Source organism: Lagopus leucura, unplaced genomic scaffold (assembly GCF_019238085.1).
Source record: "Lagopus leucura isolate 7727_CA_CO unplaced genomic scaffold, USGS_WTPT01 Super-Scaffold_797, whole genome shotgun sequence".
Lineage (NCBI taxonomy): Eukaryota > Metazoa > Chordata > Aves > Galliformes > Phasianidae > Lagopus > Lagopus leucura.
In genome coordinates, this window is record NW_024962259.1 from 3,037,671 (window position 1) to 3,056,502 (window position 18,832).

Consider the following 18,832-nt stretch of genomic DNA (forward strand, 5'->3'; position numbering starts at 1 on the left):
AGGTCCATGTGGAAAAGGAGATCAGAGTTTTACTTTCTGTTCTTTTATCTGCTGTTCTGCCCATTCCAGGCAGCTGCAAGCTATCTGTCCTTCAGATCCTCTCTCCTACAGCACTGATGCTGCAGTGAAATTTCAACTTGATCTCTATGTCTAATATAGCAGAAGAACAAGAGTTCTCTCTGTGAGAAGCTCCCTGTGTGCACTTGCGGTGGGGAAATCATTTACCTCAGCTTCTCAAGTGTGTGTTTGTGCCATGCACCCGCTTACAATCAGATTAAAAGATGTTTGTGTCCTGTCCCAAAATCGGTACGAGTCAGAATCTTACCTTGAAATCCCACCCCTCCCACTTAGCCCGGCAAAGTCTTGCTCAATTGATCACCACAGTGAAATGAAAATGCTCCTGCTGGGTTCTAATCATATCCTTGCAGGCCTAATATCATACAGAATGGGTTTAATTCTAGAAGGCTTGGTTAGGTACAGAAAAGAAAGCAGGAACACTAAGGGGGGGGGGAAGTGACTGCTGTCTGTTCCCCAAGATTAAAGTCTCACAGGAAACTGCTGCAGACTTTTGTTTTAAGTGCTGAAAATAACTTTTTTTTGCATTTTGTTCCTAAGTAGCAACTGTAAATCATTAAGCTGAAAATTAAAAAATAAAACACACCAAAACAGCCCTCTGCTTTTTACTGAGGACATTTTGACCATTATTTCAATCAGAAAAGCTAAAAATCAAGATAAGTGAAGTGGAAATTTGGTGGGTATATTTTGAAATGGAAATGAGGTGGTTATATATTCATATTCTCTGTGTTCATAGGCATGTTTGCATTAATTACAGGAAATGAATACTAATTTATGATTGCCCCTGCTCGCCATCAGACTGCATTTATTTACAGATGAGGTCAATGAAAAATTAGTTTAGTCTTTTTTACTGCTGTTTAGAACACTCAAGACTGTGTTTTCCTCTAGATTTGTCATGGTTAATGAATGTTGCTTCAGCAGTCAATCATGTACTCTAAATGCTGTCACACTTTTTTTTAAAGCCTCAGTCATGAACCATGACAGAAAAATAAACAAATAAATATAAAGCTAAAAAAATCTTTTCACTGAGCAGCTACACTATGCAAAAATCTCCAGGGAAGGTTAAAGGAGGCCAGAATAAATGATAATATAAGTGCTGTGGACATAGAAAAGCAATAAAGGTGTACCAACACTGAGGGTCTGGCAAAAAAAACTCAACATGCACACACACACATGCACACACGCTCTCCAGTGAAAAAACTGGCAATGTTAGTAGCCTCAAGGTGCAATTTCCTGCAGCACTGAGATTGACATGCCAGCACTAAATGTTGTTAATTTAACTAACTTCAAATTAATGGCAGAGTCTGCAGTGGCCGAACCCCTCAAACACAGTCTCATTATAGCCTTGCTGGGAATGTCCTAAATATAGGCATTGACAGTTTAAAACAAATTCACATACATTGGTGTATTTTTAGACATAAGTAAGGCGTCAGAGTTTGTGTCATGGTTTACGGTTGATTAATTGGTTTGGTAAGTCACCCTGCAGCCCACAAATTGTGCATTTAAATGCCCGTGAAGGAATACAAAGGATAGTTCTATAACTACAATACGCAGTTATAAGCAGTGACAGCATTCCAGTGAAGTGTGAAGGTCTGCTTTGTGCTCAGATATCCTCTGCTTCTCTACAGCTTGGAAACTCTCGTCGAGGCTATTTGAAGAGAAGGAGATAGGAGCAGGAGTCTGAAGTAATGGAAACGATAGATTTCAACACAACCAGCCTTCTGAAGGCAGCATAACCAAGATCAAAATAACCAAAACACACCATAGCCCAGATACCCATACTCTTTTCATTTTTAATGACAACCTCTGTTTCAGACCATGATCACTCCATTCCTGTTTCCATATTTTTGAAGATTTATTTTCAGTATTGATATTAACTCAGCTGCCTCACTGTTTATTAGGTTAGAAGTTCAATCGGATTCATACTTACTCTACCTTACATAGGGAACAAAAACTATCTGCTGAGCACACGTTCAACAAGGAGATAATTCTGCAAATATCCTTCCAGCACTGTGCAGCTATTTCAGGTATAATCAGCTTCATGATAAAAAAAAGTCAGATTTTGTAACACAATTAATTTTCCCAAACAAAAGCAAACCTAATTATTACAGAATTATCTAAAAACATTCAAACTGAATACTTACAGTGTGGGCTTTCTTTTGCCCCAACATGTAGAAGAGTCCTAGCAATAGGGATGTTGTTAGTTAAAACAGCAATATCCAAAGGAGTAAGTCCTTCACTGTTTGGAGTATTCAGGTCCAGTTCCTCTGGTGTGTATTGATAGAGAAGGATCTGAACAGCATCCAGATCTTGCTGTTCTACGGCCTCAAACATAGCTTCATTGCACTGGAAATTCTGTGTACCAGCAAAAACAGAAATTCAGTAGAACTTGAAAATGTTTGACCTTTAGGAAATAAATTATGGAAATGACTTTTGTGACATTACTATAAAATACTGAACCTTCCCATCCTAAGTTCAGCTAGAAACATGGAAGATGTTTGCAGGAAAACTGAGCTTGCTCTACTTCTAGACCTGCGTGCTTGAGCCTCTTTCAGGTGAGATTCAAACCCATCATTCTTTTTTGGACCTGAAATTGACCATATGGGCAACAGGGTATGTTTTTGATGTGAGGCTGGATGAAAGACTATGATTTTGAAAGGTTCTTGTACTACTTACTTTTTCATTCTCAAAATTTGAAGTAAAAACCTCAGGTGTACAAACTCAACTAACCAGAAGTCAAATAAAACAATTCTGGGAGAAACTTTCACAGGTGTGGTGTGATCTCGTGCTCACTCCAACATTTCAGTCATTTCTCACTGCTCATATTTTTGTATTTAGCTTGTAGCTAGAAGAAGCTTTGAAATATATAGCCCTTAAATAAAGATGTAGAAATGAGACTGAATGCACTGATCCTCCACTGTGCTTGATCAGAAAAAGACATGTCTGAACAGCAGAGAACATGAGCTCAAAAGTAAGAAAAATCAGGGGCACACGTGATGCCAACTCTCAAGCAGGAGGAGCCACTAAACTTTCTATTCACCAAAGTCAAGGAGGTAAAAGAACTGTGTAATACGAAACAAACAAACAACAACCCAAACAGCTTTCACTTCCTAATAGAGCGGGGGAGAAGGAGGTGCAGGAGGATAGCATGGTCTGAAGGTTTCTGTTATGAGAACATCCTTCCAGAGCCTACAGTAATTATGGTATTTGCCAGGATTCTTTAAATTCTTTCCCAGTGTCCTCTTGCCACAATTATTTATTTTTTTCCTCTTAAGAATGAATCAGTAGAAGCAAGAGGCCCAGCTAAGCAAGGAGGGCTCAGCTTGTGGTCTCATAATGGAACTGAGGTCTATGCAGAAATACTGTGCCAAAGGACGTACTAAAAAACGCTTACGTAAGAGATCAAGTGATGCAGATGGATGTAAACTGGTTTCCTGCATCCCAGAACCCACAATAGAAGAAACACAGTGACTATTAAACAGCAACTTTTTTGTTACTGTATGAATTAAACAGTGAATTGAAGCTGTCTTCCATTGTGATTAGACATCAACATTTCACCCACAGAAGAAAAATTATGTTTCCTTTTTTAACAGATGCATTTTTAATTTGGAATACCCTTGCCTAAGCCTTCAGTGAAACACCACTTTCTGACAGCACTGATCTGCTGAACATCTTTCATTTCCTCCCAGAATACACAGACTAATGGTTTACAAGTGGTTCTGAAAACATGAGTACACAGCTACAAGCTGGAACTTGATCTGGCCTTTTCAGTTATGCTTAAACTTAGAAATCTCTTCAAATATTGTATGACCTGACAGATCTTTCCATCTACTGCTTTGGATGTAAAGTATTCATATCACACTAAGAAACTGCAAAGATTATGTTGCCTTTGAAGTTTAAAATGCTGAGTATTAGGAATCAGCAGAACCAAAAGGTTACCCCAGATTTCCAATACAGAGAAATGAGATACTTCAGTTTGATGATTGTATGTGGATGACATGAACTGAGCAACAAGAAAGTAAATCCAGTGCTGACTTGGAAATAAACCTCTCAGACTATTGAATAGAAAAGATAACTCACTCTGGAGAAATAGTTTATATGTAGATTTCCAAGCAGAATAAAAGACAATACTTACACAAGCATTTCATAAAAAATGGGTGTCTATCAAGTTCTTGTTTTCAGATTCTTCTCTAGATTCTGGGACTCATATGTCACTTTACTGTCAAATACTCAGGATCCTACTTCAGTGTTAGGTGGAAGAGAAAAATCTGAGAATAAACTAAATGGTGAGCAGCTCAATTTATCTATTCTCTATTTATGCCTCTGTTCAAGGGAAAAAAAAAATTGTCCTTCAGGATGTATACCATCATTAGATGGTATACATTACATCCCCAGTGAAGGTTGGAATGGAGGTCAGATATCTATTATTTTAAGTTAAAAATGACAAATTGTTACTGCAATGCAGAAATGTTTTCTTTTATTCCAGTAGTCCACAAATCTGCTCCAAGATGACACATCTTAGCCATATTCTGGTGTTTTCCCCCCAGTCCAAAGAGATGAGGTGCACTAGCTAGAAACCAAAAGAGGCTTAGTTTAATTTAATTACAAAATATTTTAATTAATTGTGCTATTCTACACGTGCTAAATGGCATCGACTCCCACTCAAGTCAATTCTCTACATTTAACAGCTGCACATCACTGTACTATGGACTCAGAATTACCATAAACAGTGCATTGATTGAAGTAAAAAGGCCATGCTCTTTAGATTTTTGAAATGTCATTATTTCAGTCGAGTAACTGTGAAATGGAAGATTGTTTTTCACATGACTGATTGGAAAAGTAGGTATTTTTGGTGAAATGGTTAATATATTTTATCTACTTTATAAAAGACATTAGTTTCATCTCAGCTTAAACTCATTTCAAATTCTTTTCCTACTTACTTTGGAACTTCCCCTGTGCTGCTATTTAAAGAAATAAATGGAATTATGCTTCAGAAGCATCTCCATGCTCATGCAATCAGAAAATAAGCAAGAACAAATTGCTCTTGTAAGTGATCACAGAAAATGAACTTACTTAACAGTTAATTCATAAAGAGCTTATTACAAAGGTGATTAGTTGAACTAAACAGAATGACTACATTAGACCTCATTTCTATTCCTTAAGTTCATTTGAAGAAACACTGGCAATCACTTGGGGAGCAGAAAAGAAAGGCAGAGCTGGTTGTATTAATCAGTGACAGACTTGTGGTACGGATTCAGAACAGGAAACTAGGTATTTCTCCATTCAGATTTTCACTTCTGTGGCTCTGGGTATGTGCACTGTTTCCATTTCTTTCTTAAATCAAAATAGTCCCCTCTTTTCATTGGCCTCGTGATTGTGCAGAAAGGTTCAGTGAATTATCATCTGTAGAATGCCACCGAAAGGGCTGCAGACCATTACTGAGCTTTAATTCCAATTCTGCGTGAAACTCCATCAGTCTGTACTGCATAGCAGAAATTTCTTGCATTACATAAGAACGAACAAAAAGACCTGTTACATAATAAGGAAGATGCCTGCATTCAGTATTGCAGCTGAAATTAACTGTGATGTGGCTGACAGAAGCATTTGGCCCTTTTCCAAGCACAGATACGTACTCTGACAAAAGATTTTACCTACCTGAACAATTCCTGTAGAATTATTTTCCAAACTTTGATTTGACTTGTTATTGTTGGATTCATTGTCAAGACTTAAACCTGCATAGATGTCTTTAAAAATGCATCATCAGATTTTCACTTGCCAACCCAAATACCTAAAGTATTTCTGAAGTTTTCTCCTGAAGTCATTTGCCGTACAAAATATAAGCACATGCTTAAGTTAGTTCCTGATAAATGCTCTGGCCAGGGAATCTACTGGCACAAACATTCCACCAAAAATGAAAAAAAATACAACCAAATTGCTATTTCTTCATTTCATTAGAAATCGAATTGAAAAAGTTGCACTCGTTTAAACAGAGCATTAAGTTTATAACCTACTTCTTCCAATCCAAATAATTTTCAGACCAAATTGTAAATATCAGGTCTTCCAAATGAACAATTCAGACACAACCATTAGTCTGAAATATGTTGGCGTTTCTTGTAACTTCAGAGATTGTAAAAACATGGAATTATGATATGACATTTCCAAATAGGCATGTATGTATCCCTCATCCACACAGTAGCGTGCATCTAACCATAACAGACTTATTTCACTCAAAAAAACACCCTGGTGAGACAGTGAAATAACTACCACATTTTCAGCCATGCTAATAATTGTCCCATTTGAAAGCCTGCACTGAGCCCGGCTTTCCAAGCCCAGAAAATGTTCTGTGCTCCTGACCAACTTTTCCACAACTATTTGCTTTCACATAGAAAATAGGAATATACTTGAATATTATATTGTTCTCTGCTGCAGTAAAGCTGATTGTATTCTTATATAAGTGACTCTAGAATCGCAGCATTGTTCAGATGTTTGCAGTTCAGGGCTAAGAACCTCAGATGGGGGTAAGATGTACTGTTGTTAGAAGCACGTGTTCAGTTTCAATCAAATTGTCACTAATATTAACAAGACCCTTCTGATTTCTGCCTTCATTTTCATTTGCTAGATATTTCTATTCCTCTCTGATTAGACAAAGTCACTGAATTCAAAGAGAAACTCAATCCCATTTACAATGATCAGGTAAGGTTTAGAGACATGTCTTTTTCCTTGATGCGGACTTGCAGCCTCTCATCGTTAGCTAGGCAGCTGTGCTATGTGATTAATTTATTTAGGTGTTACACCAGTGCACAAATATATATACTGAAAAGAACTACAGTATTGCTTTGCAGTAAGTAATAACCATGTTCCAGTAAGTGATTCAGGGCTGTTAGTGTTTAGAAATGCAATCTTACGTAGCTTAATTAAAATGAAGTACCCCTTTCAAGATATTTGCTCTAGGTTAGCCTGAAAAAGTCTACTATGTGCTACTGGAGTTGGAAAAAAACATTAAAGTAGTTTCTGCAAAGACTTGTTTTGATAAACATGAGTTCAAGAATAAAGCTATTTTGGGACATTGCTATGTCTGCAGCAAGACAACAATTTACTGAATGGAAAGTGTTGCACAGTAAGAGAGAATGGAAAGAAAACTCTTCACCAGCCAAAACTGGGGAAAAAAAGAATCATCAAATTCTAACAAATGTTACTCACTTGTCTGGAGACATGCTTTTAGTCACTGACTTACCTCTGTACCACAGAAATTCAATGATTAGAAAATACATCAGCTAGCTACCTGGAATATTTCCAGCCCTTAACTGGTGGTTTGCTTGCCATTTATTTCTAGGGAAAACTGAAAAAAACCAGGCATAACAGACAGAAAGGGTCCCAAAACCTTTTAAGTCCAGTGGGAATTTATTCACTGACTCTTGTGGACACCAGCTGGTAATATCCAGAGATGCTTACACTCACGGTAGGTCTGCAGTGACAAAAGCTGCATCACTCACACAGTAGTGTAGTGCTTGTGGTGAAAAAGTTAGCTGAAGTCTCTATTGCATTAAACCATCAATATAACAGTGTAAAATTGATTCTCCTCATTAAATTGATTCAATAGGCACTATTCAATCACAGCCTGATAGATCTGCACTGAAAAGGGAGGTAAGTGGGACCATAAGTAAATAGCTCTGTGGATAGCAGATTGAGGCCTCAACAGTGCATTGCTCCTCAGACTTTGGGCTATCTTCATTTGCCATTTCTCATCACCTAAACATGACAGGGGAATACATATTTGAAGGAACATGTAATTAGAAATGTATATTTAGAGATGCACTGGTCAGAAGATAAAGCATCTGCTTTAGTACATCAGAGTAATGGCTCCAAGATGTGACTTCTGGCACATTTGCACACATGTCCTATGTCACTACTATTCATAAGTGGAGAGGATCTCCCTCAAAATCTTTCAGAAGAGAAGATGACAGATGTGTTCCTACTTATGGAAAAGAGGATTATTTTTTTTAAATGGCAATATCAACAGCAGATTTATTTTCCTCCAGCAAATATAAAAGATTCTGTTATGCACTGAGCTTACGCTGTTATTACTTCACAGACATCCCATTCTTCAAAATGCATATGCTGTAGGTTGTTCAGCTTCACCAGCTCTGGCACAAGTAGGAGCACTTGTGAGTACTAAGCCCAGTGGAGACAAACATGCTTTCCTGTTCTAGCACTAGAATGCCTGGCTCTGTTCTGTATGGTGTAGAGCACCCAGGCTACACTGCTTCCTATGTAATCTTTTTACAGTCTTATCTAGAGACCTTCATCACAGTCTCTGACCAACCTTAATGCTAAGTTAAGATCTTACTCCTAAGATAAAGCAACATCACTGTACGTTGCTTTGGCCTTCAAGAAGGTCAGACTGTATTTTGACATAGAATCAAAAACAGATTTAAGCTTGAAAAGAATATACAGCAGGGAATATTGGTCAGGGAACAGATGAATTGTGATGATGAAAAGCACACAGATTTATAGGGAGGGAACTGACAAGCTGAAAAATGTCAGGTATTTACCATCGAGGTCTTACGGAGACTGAGCCGGTCCGAGCGCGCTCGGAAATATGCTTCATCAAAGGACGTGTGGCTCCCCTTCAGCTTCTCTGACAGGTTCCGATACAATCGCTTTGCAGCATTTGGAGAAGATGGCATACTGTTCTTTTTACTCTGGAGGAGACTTAAATTCTGCATTTGCTGTGTCATTTTCACCTAGTGGTTTCTAGAAGAAAAACAACAGCTGCTCAACGAGGTTTTCTTACACTACCATTGATCAGAACTGTATCATTGGAATATATTGCAAGACTTCTATGGCAAAAATCCCTTTCATGCACAGTTTTAAGTATGTTTATAAAGAAATTTTCGGTATTCCAAAGCCATTTGATTCCAAATACCACTCAGGTAATAGTAAACTCATGAGAGAGAACAATTTGCATTCACTGTACAAACCCTAATATCATAAAGAAGAGGACAAGAAAAACACAAGTAGATCCAACCAACACTTAATTCAATCCTAGCTTAGCATATTTCACTGTGTTTGCTTTGGGATTTTGTTTTCATACCAAAAGCAGCAGATTCAGTACATCCAACTGTCATGATATTACATTATGGAGAGGTTCCAAGCTTCATTAAGCCTGTAGGCCAAATGGGAAACTTACTGAGAAGCTGTGTAGACCTTTAATAAGTTTACATTAAATAAATTAGCTTTATCCACTTAATAGGACTTCTCAAACCTACCGTGGTATTACTAAAACCAAACAAAAAATACCTGTTATTAAAGTCAACATAACTTATGCCTTTATCAGTCCTCTCTAAAATCTCAAGTTTTTCTTCCATTAGGAACCAGCAAATCTAAGGAGAAACTAAATTCTGTAGAAAATGCAGCTATCCAACAATACAACAGATGGCATCTTTGCTATCCACACAGAATCAGTGCATCAGAAATGACTCAAAAAATACAAATGTGTGTTTGTTTTCTGTATGCTGACACTATCAGAACACTGTAACAATGTGTGGAACAAATGCAGGGAAACAAAGCAACTGCTGGAATTATCTAAAGCAAATTATCTGCATTTTTGACCAGTGAGATGCAAAACAGTACTGAAGATCATCATACTTCACATGTTTTCAAATCACATACAAGGCATGAAATGAAAAAAATGAAAGGTAAATGCAAGCTGCATAGTCTAGAAAACCTCTGTAAGGGGATCTTAGTAAGCTGTTAAAATGACTCCTAAGGGACCAATGGAAATAGGATCAGGCAAAAATAAGTAATAACAAAAACAAAGATCAACTTACATAATTCTGTTGCTTTTTCACTGAACACCAGCATTTCATTTTTATAGATGTAAGCCATTTTGTAAGAGTAAGTTAAGGCTCCAAATTCAGGTCATTTGTGCCCCCTGCTCCAATATGAGGACACTGTCCTCACATCACCCATCAGGCGTGGGTTTGGATTTTACACTGTGCAGTCTGAAGTAACAACTCTCATTGAAAGATGCTAGACCTGAAACATCACTGGGACAACTAATATTGTTACAGCATATCCCAGACTAAAAGTTTAGAAACAGGTGATGTCCAGAATGGACCCAGTGGAGATTTTTACGTATGGACACCTCTGCACATACCCAGCATAGGTCAAAATGAAACAAGTAAGGAGATCTCAGCACGGTTCAGAGCAGCCCTGAGTGATCTTACTAGCATTCTTATAGCAAGTCACAAACTACAACAAGCACATTGCACTGTTTCTTGGAAAAGGGCAGAACTGACCAGGGTAAAAACAGCAGCAGCCCTTCAGTGTGATTTTTGCATTTCCAAGAATTAAAAAAAAAAGCTTATGGCAATGGTTCCAATAATAAATAACCTGAATCTCTGGGGAAACTACCCTGGAATTAACCACTAACACACACCTCATCTTTGTGACTACAACTCTGGTATAGCATTAACCAGACCAGTGGCAGAAGTCTTCATACGCACATTCTCACTGCACGTACTGTAGCTTGTTCTTTGTGATCTGATTTCTGCTTTCACATCAAAGCACTGAAGTAACCTTTTATTCCCTAACAGCAGGGTGCTTCAAAGGTCAAATAAAAATGTTATCCTTGTAAAAGCATTTGGGGGGGATTGGTAAATACTGACATAATGTCCTCTTAGGACATCCATGTCCTTTCAAAATCATATTTCAGAGCAAAAAAAAATACCTAAATTATACATTATGTTCTATGTGGCACAAACTGCTGCACTGTATCTACAGGTAAGCTAGGACACAGCATAGCTGTAAAAGAATTAACTTCAGATCTTAGGAAAACCAAAGCTAAGATACCATTCTGCACTTTACATGCTCTTAAATATGTTCATTAAACAATTTTATACTTGAACTAATAATTAAGAATATATATGATGAAAACTGAACTTGACTTACCAGCTGTTCAAGGCAAAACGTGATCAAGTTGGTGGTAATTGCCACTATCTTCACTGTATGAATCACATTGGCTTTGCTGTCTTTGCTGGTTCAGCCTCTGGGCAGAATGATAAACCTCTTCCTTACACTGCATGAATGATCAGAAATGAAAAGATTATTAATGGCTATTACTAAAATCCAAATTGACTGATAAGATCTCAGACTAAAACAGGATTTAAAGCAAACAGTTTTGCATCACAGGTCATATCACATTTGGTGCCTTGACTCTATGATGAACACCTAAAGCTTTTGCTTCCAGTCAAAGATGCCATGACCTCTCTCTGCTTTTAGCTTGCTGAATTCCTTAAAATTGATCAGCAGCACAGCATGAAAGCACAACAAATAATTACTGCCAGAGTAAACAAAACTGCAGTTGTCATTAAGTTGCCATAAAATATGACCAAAAAGGCATTAACAGCCATTGGAAAGCAGTTAGTTTTATGTTCAATCAATGAAAGGAGAAAAAAAGAACCCCAGTCCTACACTCTGTTCAGTAATGCATGTTGCATGTGATGTATTGTTTCTTCTATCTTCAGGTAGGCAGCCACTACAGCTGTCTGCAATCATAGCAACAAAAGCAGCAACCATATCCATAGCTATGGGACATATGCAAGATCATTTGAAAGCCCCCAGCCGAAGAAGATTATGTTTAAAAATGATGTCTAGGTGAATAAGAAAAAACATATTTTACTGACGCCTTCATTTCAGCAAAAAGAGATCCTGTAGTGTTCATATCTGCTCTACTAGCTTCCAAAATAGGAAAACAGTGATATTTCAAACTGTGCGTGTGTTATTATTGTTTTTTTTACTAAAGGGCAAATGGGATTAACACTGGATCCCATAGAAATCCACAATGCATAGTAAGGAATAGCCATAGAACAGCCATAGATATCTAATAACAACGGAAGTGACAAACAAAACTAAGCAGCAGTTTATGAAATCGTTAGTCTTCCTGAACAGTGCACTGGGTCATGAATAGGAATGGTCCTGTTGAACATCTGGCATGAGAAAAAATGAGACACTCATTTCTGGGTCTGTCATAGCAAATAACTGTTTGTATCTACAGGAGCGGTGGGGGGAGCAGTCAGTGGGTTTTTTTGTTACTGTTAGTTACTTTTTCAAATTGCTTTTAAAGGGTACTGGAGCCACTGCTACATTAACAAAATAAAAATAAAAAATCACTGATTTTATTCAGATGTGCTGCTTGATTTTGGAAAATGTTGGAAGCGTTCTCCCACACTTGAAAGCCTCAGATAAAGGTTCTGAACTTCATTCCAAATAGCATCCATTTGCAGAAACAGCTGAAGATAAAACCTAGCCCTAGGCCTGGCACTCATCTGTCACGAGACTTGTATACTTTCTATTCTATGCTATTCTATTCTATACTTTCTGTTCTATGCTATTCTATATATACTTTCTATTCTATACTTTAAAAGTTGGTGTGGATATGCTCCAACCCTCTTTTTTTTTTTTTTTTTTAGGGATACATTTTCTCAGTGTGTATTTTGTCCCTCTTTGTAAGTATATGCAAACATGCACAGATGCACTTCAAAGACTTCTGACGTGGATATCAAATTCAAATACCTGAATGCTTTGTTGCAACTGAGACTTACAGAGCACTCTGAAAATACACATCACGCAGCATTTCCTTTCTGTGCCGTGGAAATCCCAAGCTGTACGTGTGCAGGATTCCCTCCCACCCTGCAGTGCTGGAGGATCGTTACTCAGCAGGCTGCAGACAGCTGACTGAGCTCACTGCTCCTTGCCAACAGGAGACAGATTGGAAATCTTTCGAAAACCACCAAATACCTCTTTAACACTGGGATTCTATAAGGAAAAAACCATGCTGAAAATCCGAAATTTATGAGCACTAAGTAAAATTACTTACACACAAGCATAAAAATTCTGTTTTCAATGCTGTCCCGAACAGGGATGCTTCTTCTGTGGCAAAATCTGTGATAAAGTTTTTAGGTCCCCATAGACCCATTTATGGAATATTCTCATGAGGGAATTCTCACTTTCCAGCTGTTTTCAGTACAAAAAGCTAAAGTTATTTTACTAGAACTAATATATTCTTGAAGTCTTTATAGCAGTTTCTCATTGTATACCAACACTCCTCCCTTTCTCTCCTGTGCTGCTTCCAGCTTCATGGAAAGCAGACCTTTTGCAATTGCCTTTTCTATTTTTAAGGCTCTTAGTACTTCTCTATTGCTACTCAAATACTGTTTAATAGAACTGATTTCTTTTTAACAAAAAAAACCCACATTTTCTTGCCCCAGCTAGTTCTTTAAAAGATAATTAGTTTGTATATACCAAGAAAACATTACCACTAATCTTCTTGTCATAGAGATTTAAGTTCACTCTTAAACTGTTCAAAAGACAAAAGGCAAAAAACACTCAGTAAGGTAAGGGAGGTAAACATAAGTCTACCAAATGATGAAACATGAAACTAATTACCAAAAGCGATGATGGTGTGCAAGTCCAGTGCACACCTACACTTCATTCTGGAAATGGAAAAGCCTCAAAGACTCACAGACAACAAAACGCTGTGCTTGTGATAAAACACACACAAGCAGACCTGTTTGTCTGATCCTGCACAGAAACCCACGTGAGCACGGCCTTCAGTGAGTCCGTGAGACGACTGAAATGTCAGCCATCTATTATTCCACTTATCTATATTTCATATGTAAATACTGAATATTTACAGCTGAGCAGAAAGTTTTGTTTGTTGTACTGAAACTACTTCTTTGAACAACCTGTTGTGACCAACTTGCATTCCATGTTTGATCTCCAGAAGCTCACTTACCTGTAGCACACAGCAGGAGCCAATTCCAGAAGCTATTATTATTATTACATCACAAAGTCTGTATATTATTACAAAGATGCGAGTTTAGAAATACGTTTCATGTAAATCAGCCAGTTTGGGTGGCCTCTTAACTGACACGTTTACCAAAATATTTACTCTGGATTAATCTCAGCTTTACGCACAATAGATATTTTTAGCAGCAGTACGTTTTATTGGCCAATAATTCCATTTAGCGAGTTGTTTGTTTCTTCTGGGTCCAGGTGACACTTCTGGAATGAGGGAGGATGTTTTCCCGTGGAAGATGATAAAACCGCAGCCAGTTGTGTACAAAGGCTCAGGGCGGCTGGGCGGCGCTCCTTTGCATGGCGTCAATCAATAGGTGGCAGCATTCACCCAGTTCTTCCGACGCCTGATGTGTCCACAGCAGCCACGCACGGTTTCGCATTGTCCCAAGCAAACGCTGCCCTGTTTGCTGCAGGCGGTATTTCAGTCGGAACACATCTCCCTGCACAGCGTGCAACGTCTCTCCCTTCTTGTCACCCTGTGCTTCTGCTCCACGGAGCTGCTGAGAGACACCCAGCAGACCCAGCAGCCGTGCGGGAAGAGCTGAGAAACGCACTCAAACATTTGGACTTTTAAAGCTTCGCATGAAGCTTGATTTTACTTCCAGTCACTCAATGGAAAAACTGTTATCATCTTTAACGACAACGCTGTGTTTCAGGCTGTTAATAAACCTCCATCATCAGTTCTGGTTCACATCTCCATGTGGGGTCATGCGTTAGAGCCGGGCAGGCCGGCTGCCTGGCACGGGGATCATCACCTCCTCCCTCCGCGTGCAACGCAGCCAGGCCTGCTCTGCCTGGCATCTGTCTGTCCTCTCCTGTCAGAGATCTGTGACAAGGAAGGTGGCTGAAGTGCTCTTGAAATTAAATACTGAGGATATCTGCATCCCTCCTCCATGCAACCGAAGGAATACAGTGGGAAGGATAACCTCCCATCCTCCAAACAGGCCAATAAACGCATCTTGCTCTGCTTCTTCACGTATTCTTTCCTTCAATCTTTCATATATATATAAACTACTGTAGTAAATTCCAGCTCTGGTTTTGGCAATTTCTGCCTCCCTGGCTCCATGTTTACCTATCATCTTTCACACTTACTCTTTTGCCAATTTGTTAATTCTCTGTCCTATTCCCTGGTTTCTTGTGTTTCCTCAAGGACATTGATCTGAGTCTTACTTTTTCACTAGTTTCTTTAGCCAACGTTCTTGATCCAAATCCATAGCAAATAACCCATCATCCTCAGAGACACAGAAGTATTCAGTATATTCATAAAAAAGACAAATATTTCCCAGTTCATCAGTCACAGATGTGATCAAACTCAAGAAATTCTGAAATTGTGAGTGAAGAAAAAATAATTGTGTTTGGACTAACCTTAGAAAATTTCCCAATGAAATAATTTTCCCCCAGCGTTTTGAAATATTTGAGACACCCATGATGTAAGCGACTGAAAGCAGCGGAGCTTGGCAGCCCCAGCTCCTCCAGGCTTCCTGCCTCAGCCGTGGTTCCTGATCTAGAGCCCTTGCAACCCAACCTGGATTTCAGCACAGCTGAGCACTGTTGCAGGGCTGCTCCTGGCAGATCCCACAGGCCGAGCCCTGCAGACTCCGGCTTCTACAGGATGGGCTGTGGAGGAGAGGAGTCCTCCAGCTTTGGGGCAGCCAACATGGCAGCAGCACCTTGGAAACAAGGACCAGGATTGCTTGTTTTTCAGGTGAACTAGAAAGAAACCAGAACCAGTTGGTCAGGATTCTTTAAAGATGCCATGGTGTTGGTTTTTTCTGTGGTCTCTTTAACTGGAAAATTTCTGAAACACTTCCATCCTGGCTGCAGTGGTACAGAACGAGGCTTGAGGTTTTTGAGCTACAAAGCACTTAAGTCAACCACGATCATTTGAGTCTGAGTTAAGATAAACAAAGATACGTTAGCATAAAGAGTCCATCAGATCCTTAGAGATGTACCTACTTTGAGACCAGGACTCAAAGAGCAGCTGCTGTTGCCTGAAGGATCCGCACACATCCAAGAGCTGCTCTCTAACATGGCTTAAGGGAGCTGCTGTCCTATTGCAAAACCAGCATAGATCACAGCGCCTTTTGCTGATGGTTCCTGCAATTGTTCTCCATATTAGGAAAAGAACTAAAATTCAGTCTTCATAAAGCTTATAAAAGTACACACAGGCCATTAGGCGTAGCTGAAGATACTGTTCTTTGAAGATACTGCTGTTCTTTGGAAATTACCCAGCTGAATATCACAGAAATAATGAAGATGTCAGCAACAACAGCACAACTGATGCTTTGTCAGTCTCCAGTTGATTATGCTATCACTCCATATAGAGATAATTTATGCCATGTATTGTTTGGCCATGACTACTCCCAGCTGCACTGCATTTAATTCAAGTTAAAGCAGAGCACTTCACAAACAGAAATTAACAAGCTTTTCATAGCCAGCAATTTCTAGATTAGGAATGGATAAAGAAAGAGTAGGATTCACCAAAATTGAGCATAGAGCAAAGCTGAACAGAGGCAGACACGCACAATTCCTGAGAATTTTTTTCCCCAATATGAAAAGGCACTCCTTCCAAAGACCAGAACAAGCTGAGATACTGCCTCTGGAGAGACCAAAAGGTACTTAAAATATACAGACAGGTTTCCTTTCAACTTTCATGTGATTACAATGATTAACAATCTAATAATTAACATGCATCTTCAGAATAAGCTCTAATCCTTGTTCTCCAAATCTTGATGTATAAGAGCATTCATTACGAAGCTGAACGTGGTGTCTGACACACACTTACAGAAGAGTCAATATTTTTCACACTGAGCAAAGAAGCAACTTTGATAACAGAATAACCTCCTACTACTCTGTGAACCCCAAACTCTGTTTATTACCCCAAACAGATGAAGAGCAGCTTTTTTGTCCTGATGAAAGCACAAATCCGTTTAGGGGCAACGATCTCTAACAAGTATTTTATTGCAACAGAATTGGACATTTCAAAACAACAATAAGGTACCATTTCAGAAAAGCCTTTGACACAGAGGATGAGGAGAAGGCACAGCAGGACTGTTCTCAAAGCTGAACATTTACCTAGGGAGAACAGTCCTTCAGGGTTGTGACAGAGACAGACTATTCTAGATAACAATCCAAAATAAGAGCCTATTTCTCTGCACTATCAGACAAAGAACCACAAGCAGATCTGCCTCACTGGGCCAGCTTTTGTGAATACCCCCCTGGGTCATCTCTGCAACAGAAACTTTGCACTCACTGGCTGTGATAGTTTTGCACAGGCCAGAATTCATACCGCAATCATTCGGTCTGAAGTGACTGTTCATTTACATTTTAGCTAAAATGAAAATAACTCTGGAGTTCCAAACCAGCGTCTCACAGGAGCAATACAAAAACCTAAACAGAATAGAAATGATTGCTGTGAAGTAACTCCAAGCTTCCCAGCACAATTCTATTTCACATTGAGTTGAAATGAACATTTAAAACATTCATTTTTTGCTGAGCATTTATGCTAGCTTTCAAATCATGAAGATTTAAGGGTTACTACAGAGGCAATTTACATGCACATAAAAGAGTACTTGTTAAACATTTGCTAGAATTTACAGAGACAAGGACATGCTATTATGTTTACTTCACGTGGGGTACAAGGCACAGCAAAATAAGTGACGGAGCTCAGAATACGTGACTGCTCTTTCCTGAAGTCCAGCAGTTCAGTAAAAGTAAAATAAAAAGACAGGAAACACAACCAAGTCTTTTCTGTATAGAATTTAGGAGATCTGTAACATATTCTGCCAAATATCATTACTTTTTTATTGCAGTGGTGGCTTTTGGAATATGTTGCAGTTAGCATAGCAGTTCATGAAAATATCCTCTCATCGCTTTTCTTAAGACCTAAAACCGACCGATCTGTTTCCTTTCAGTTATTTATGTCAGCCTCTCAGTAAGCAATATGTATTATTACTAGTCCTCACTGCATTCCCACATGAATCAAACCTCTACTATCACAAACCAGAACAGAAGCGATCATCACTTTCCAGTGACCACATACTTAGGATGCATTTGGTTCACAGCTTCCCCTTCCATTCCTCCATCTTCCTCACATCCCAGTGAGTGCATCCACCAGCAACAAATGGGAGAAACGAATCTGAAATAAAATGCTACTTTTCACCCTCTGTGGCAGGTTGCAGCAAGCCATTACCCTATTTTCTAGTGGTTCAAACAAAAAATCTGATTCAGCCCACAAGATTCTTGGGTTTATTATCCACATTCTCCTTCATCCTCCCATGAGAAAGAACAATGCTGCCTAATGTAGGGGCAGAAAAGCACTCTGCTCTGCTGACTCTCACAAGTGCCAGGATACACTCCACGTAACAGAGCCAGCACAGCCTGCTCCAAGTCCCACTTTGAGCTGGTACAGTCCCCTGCTGGATCTCACTTCAAAGTACTTTCATTCTTCAACTCGTATTAAAATGTGATGCCCCAGACTACAGGGATGCAGTTTTGGAAAGCCTTTGTGACACCAACCTCACTTATCGTACAAATTTACAGTACCAGGAAAGTTTTGTCAGCTATGTGTTCACTAACATCCCAGGTACATGGAGCAAGCAGAAAAGAACATTAGAAGTTGACTTCAGAAAGTGTAGAAAAAACAAGCTGCTATAAATAACAGCTCTTTTATTATAAGTGAAGTACTTCACTTACAAAAGTACATCACCATCCAGATATTACATTAGTTAGCGTTGTCACAGGAGACAGATGGAGAGAATAATTCACCATTGTGTTAAAGGACTGAATATTGATTTGAAAACAAGCACTTGTGATCCAATGAAACAACATTCTCTGCAGCCAGCAGTGCTAATCTGACTTCATCTGAATAGAGTTAATAAATATTTGCAAAAGC

At 38.9% G+C, this 18,832-nt stretch overlaps 1 protein-coding gene across 1 annotated transcript in view; it reads right to left on the reverse strand.

Annotated features, from left to right (window-relative positions):
- ANKFN1 (ankyrin repeat and fibronectin type III domain containing 1) overlaps window positions 1-8,813 on the reverse strand; it is a 53,351-nt gene extending 44,538 nt beyond the window's left edge. Inside the window, exons 1-2 of the mRNA XM_042865267.1 lie at window positions 8,628-8,813; window positions 2,220-2,430 (exon numbers count right to left, since the gene is read on the reverse strand). Of these exons, the coding sequence (XP_042721201.1) occupies window positions 2,220-2,430; window positions 8,628-8,813 (397 nt within the window). The remainder of the gene's footprint in view (window positions 1-2,219; window positions 2,431-8,627) is intronic.
- Window positions 8,814-18,832: the final 10,019 nt, after the last annotated feature.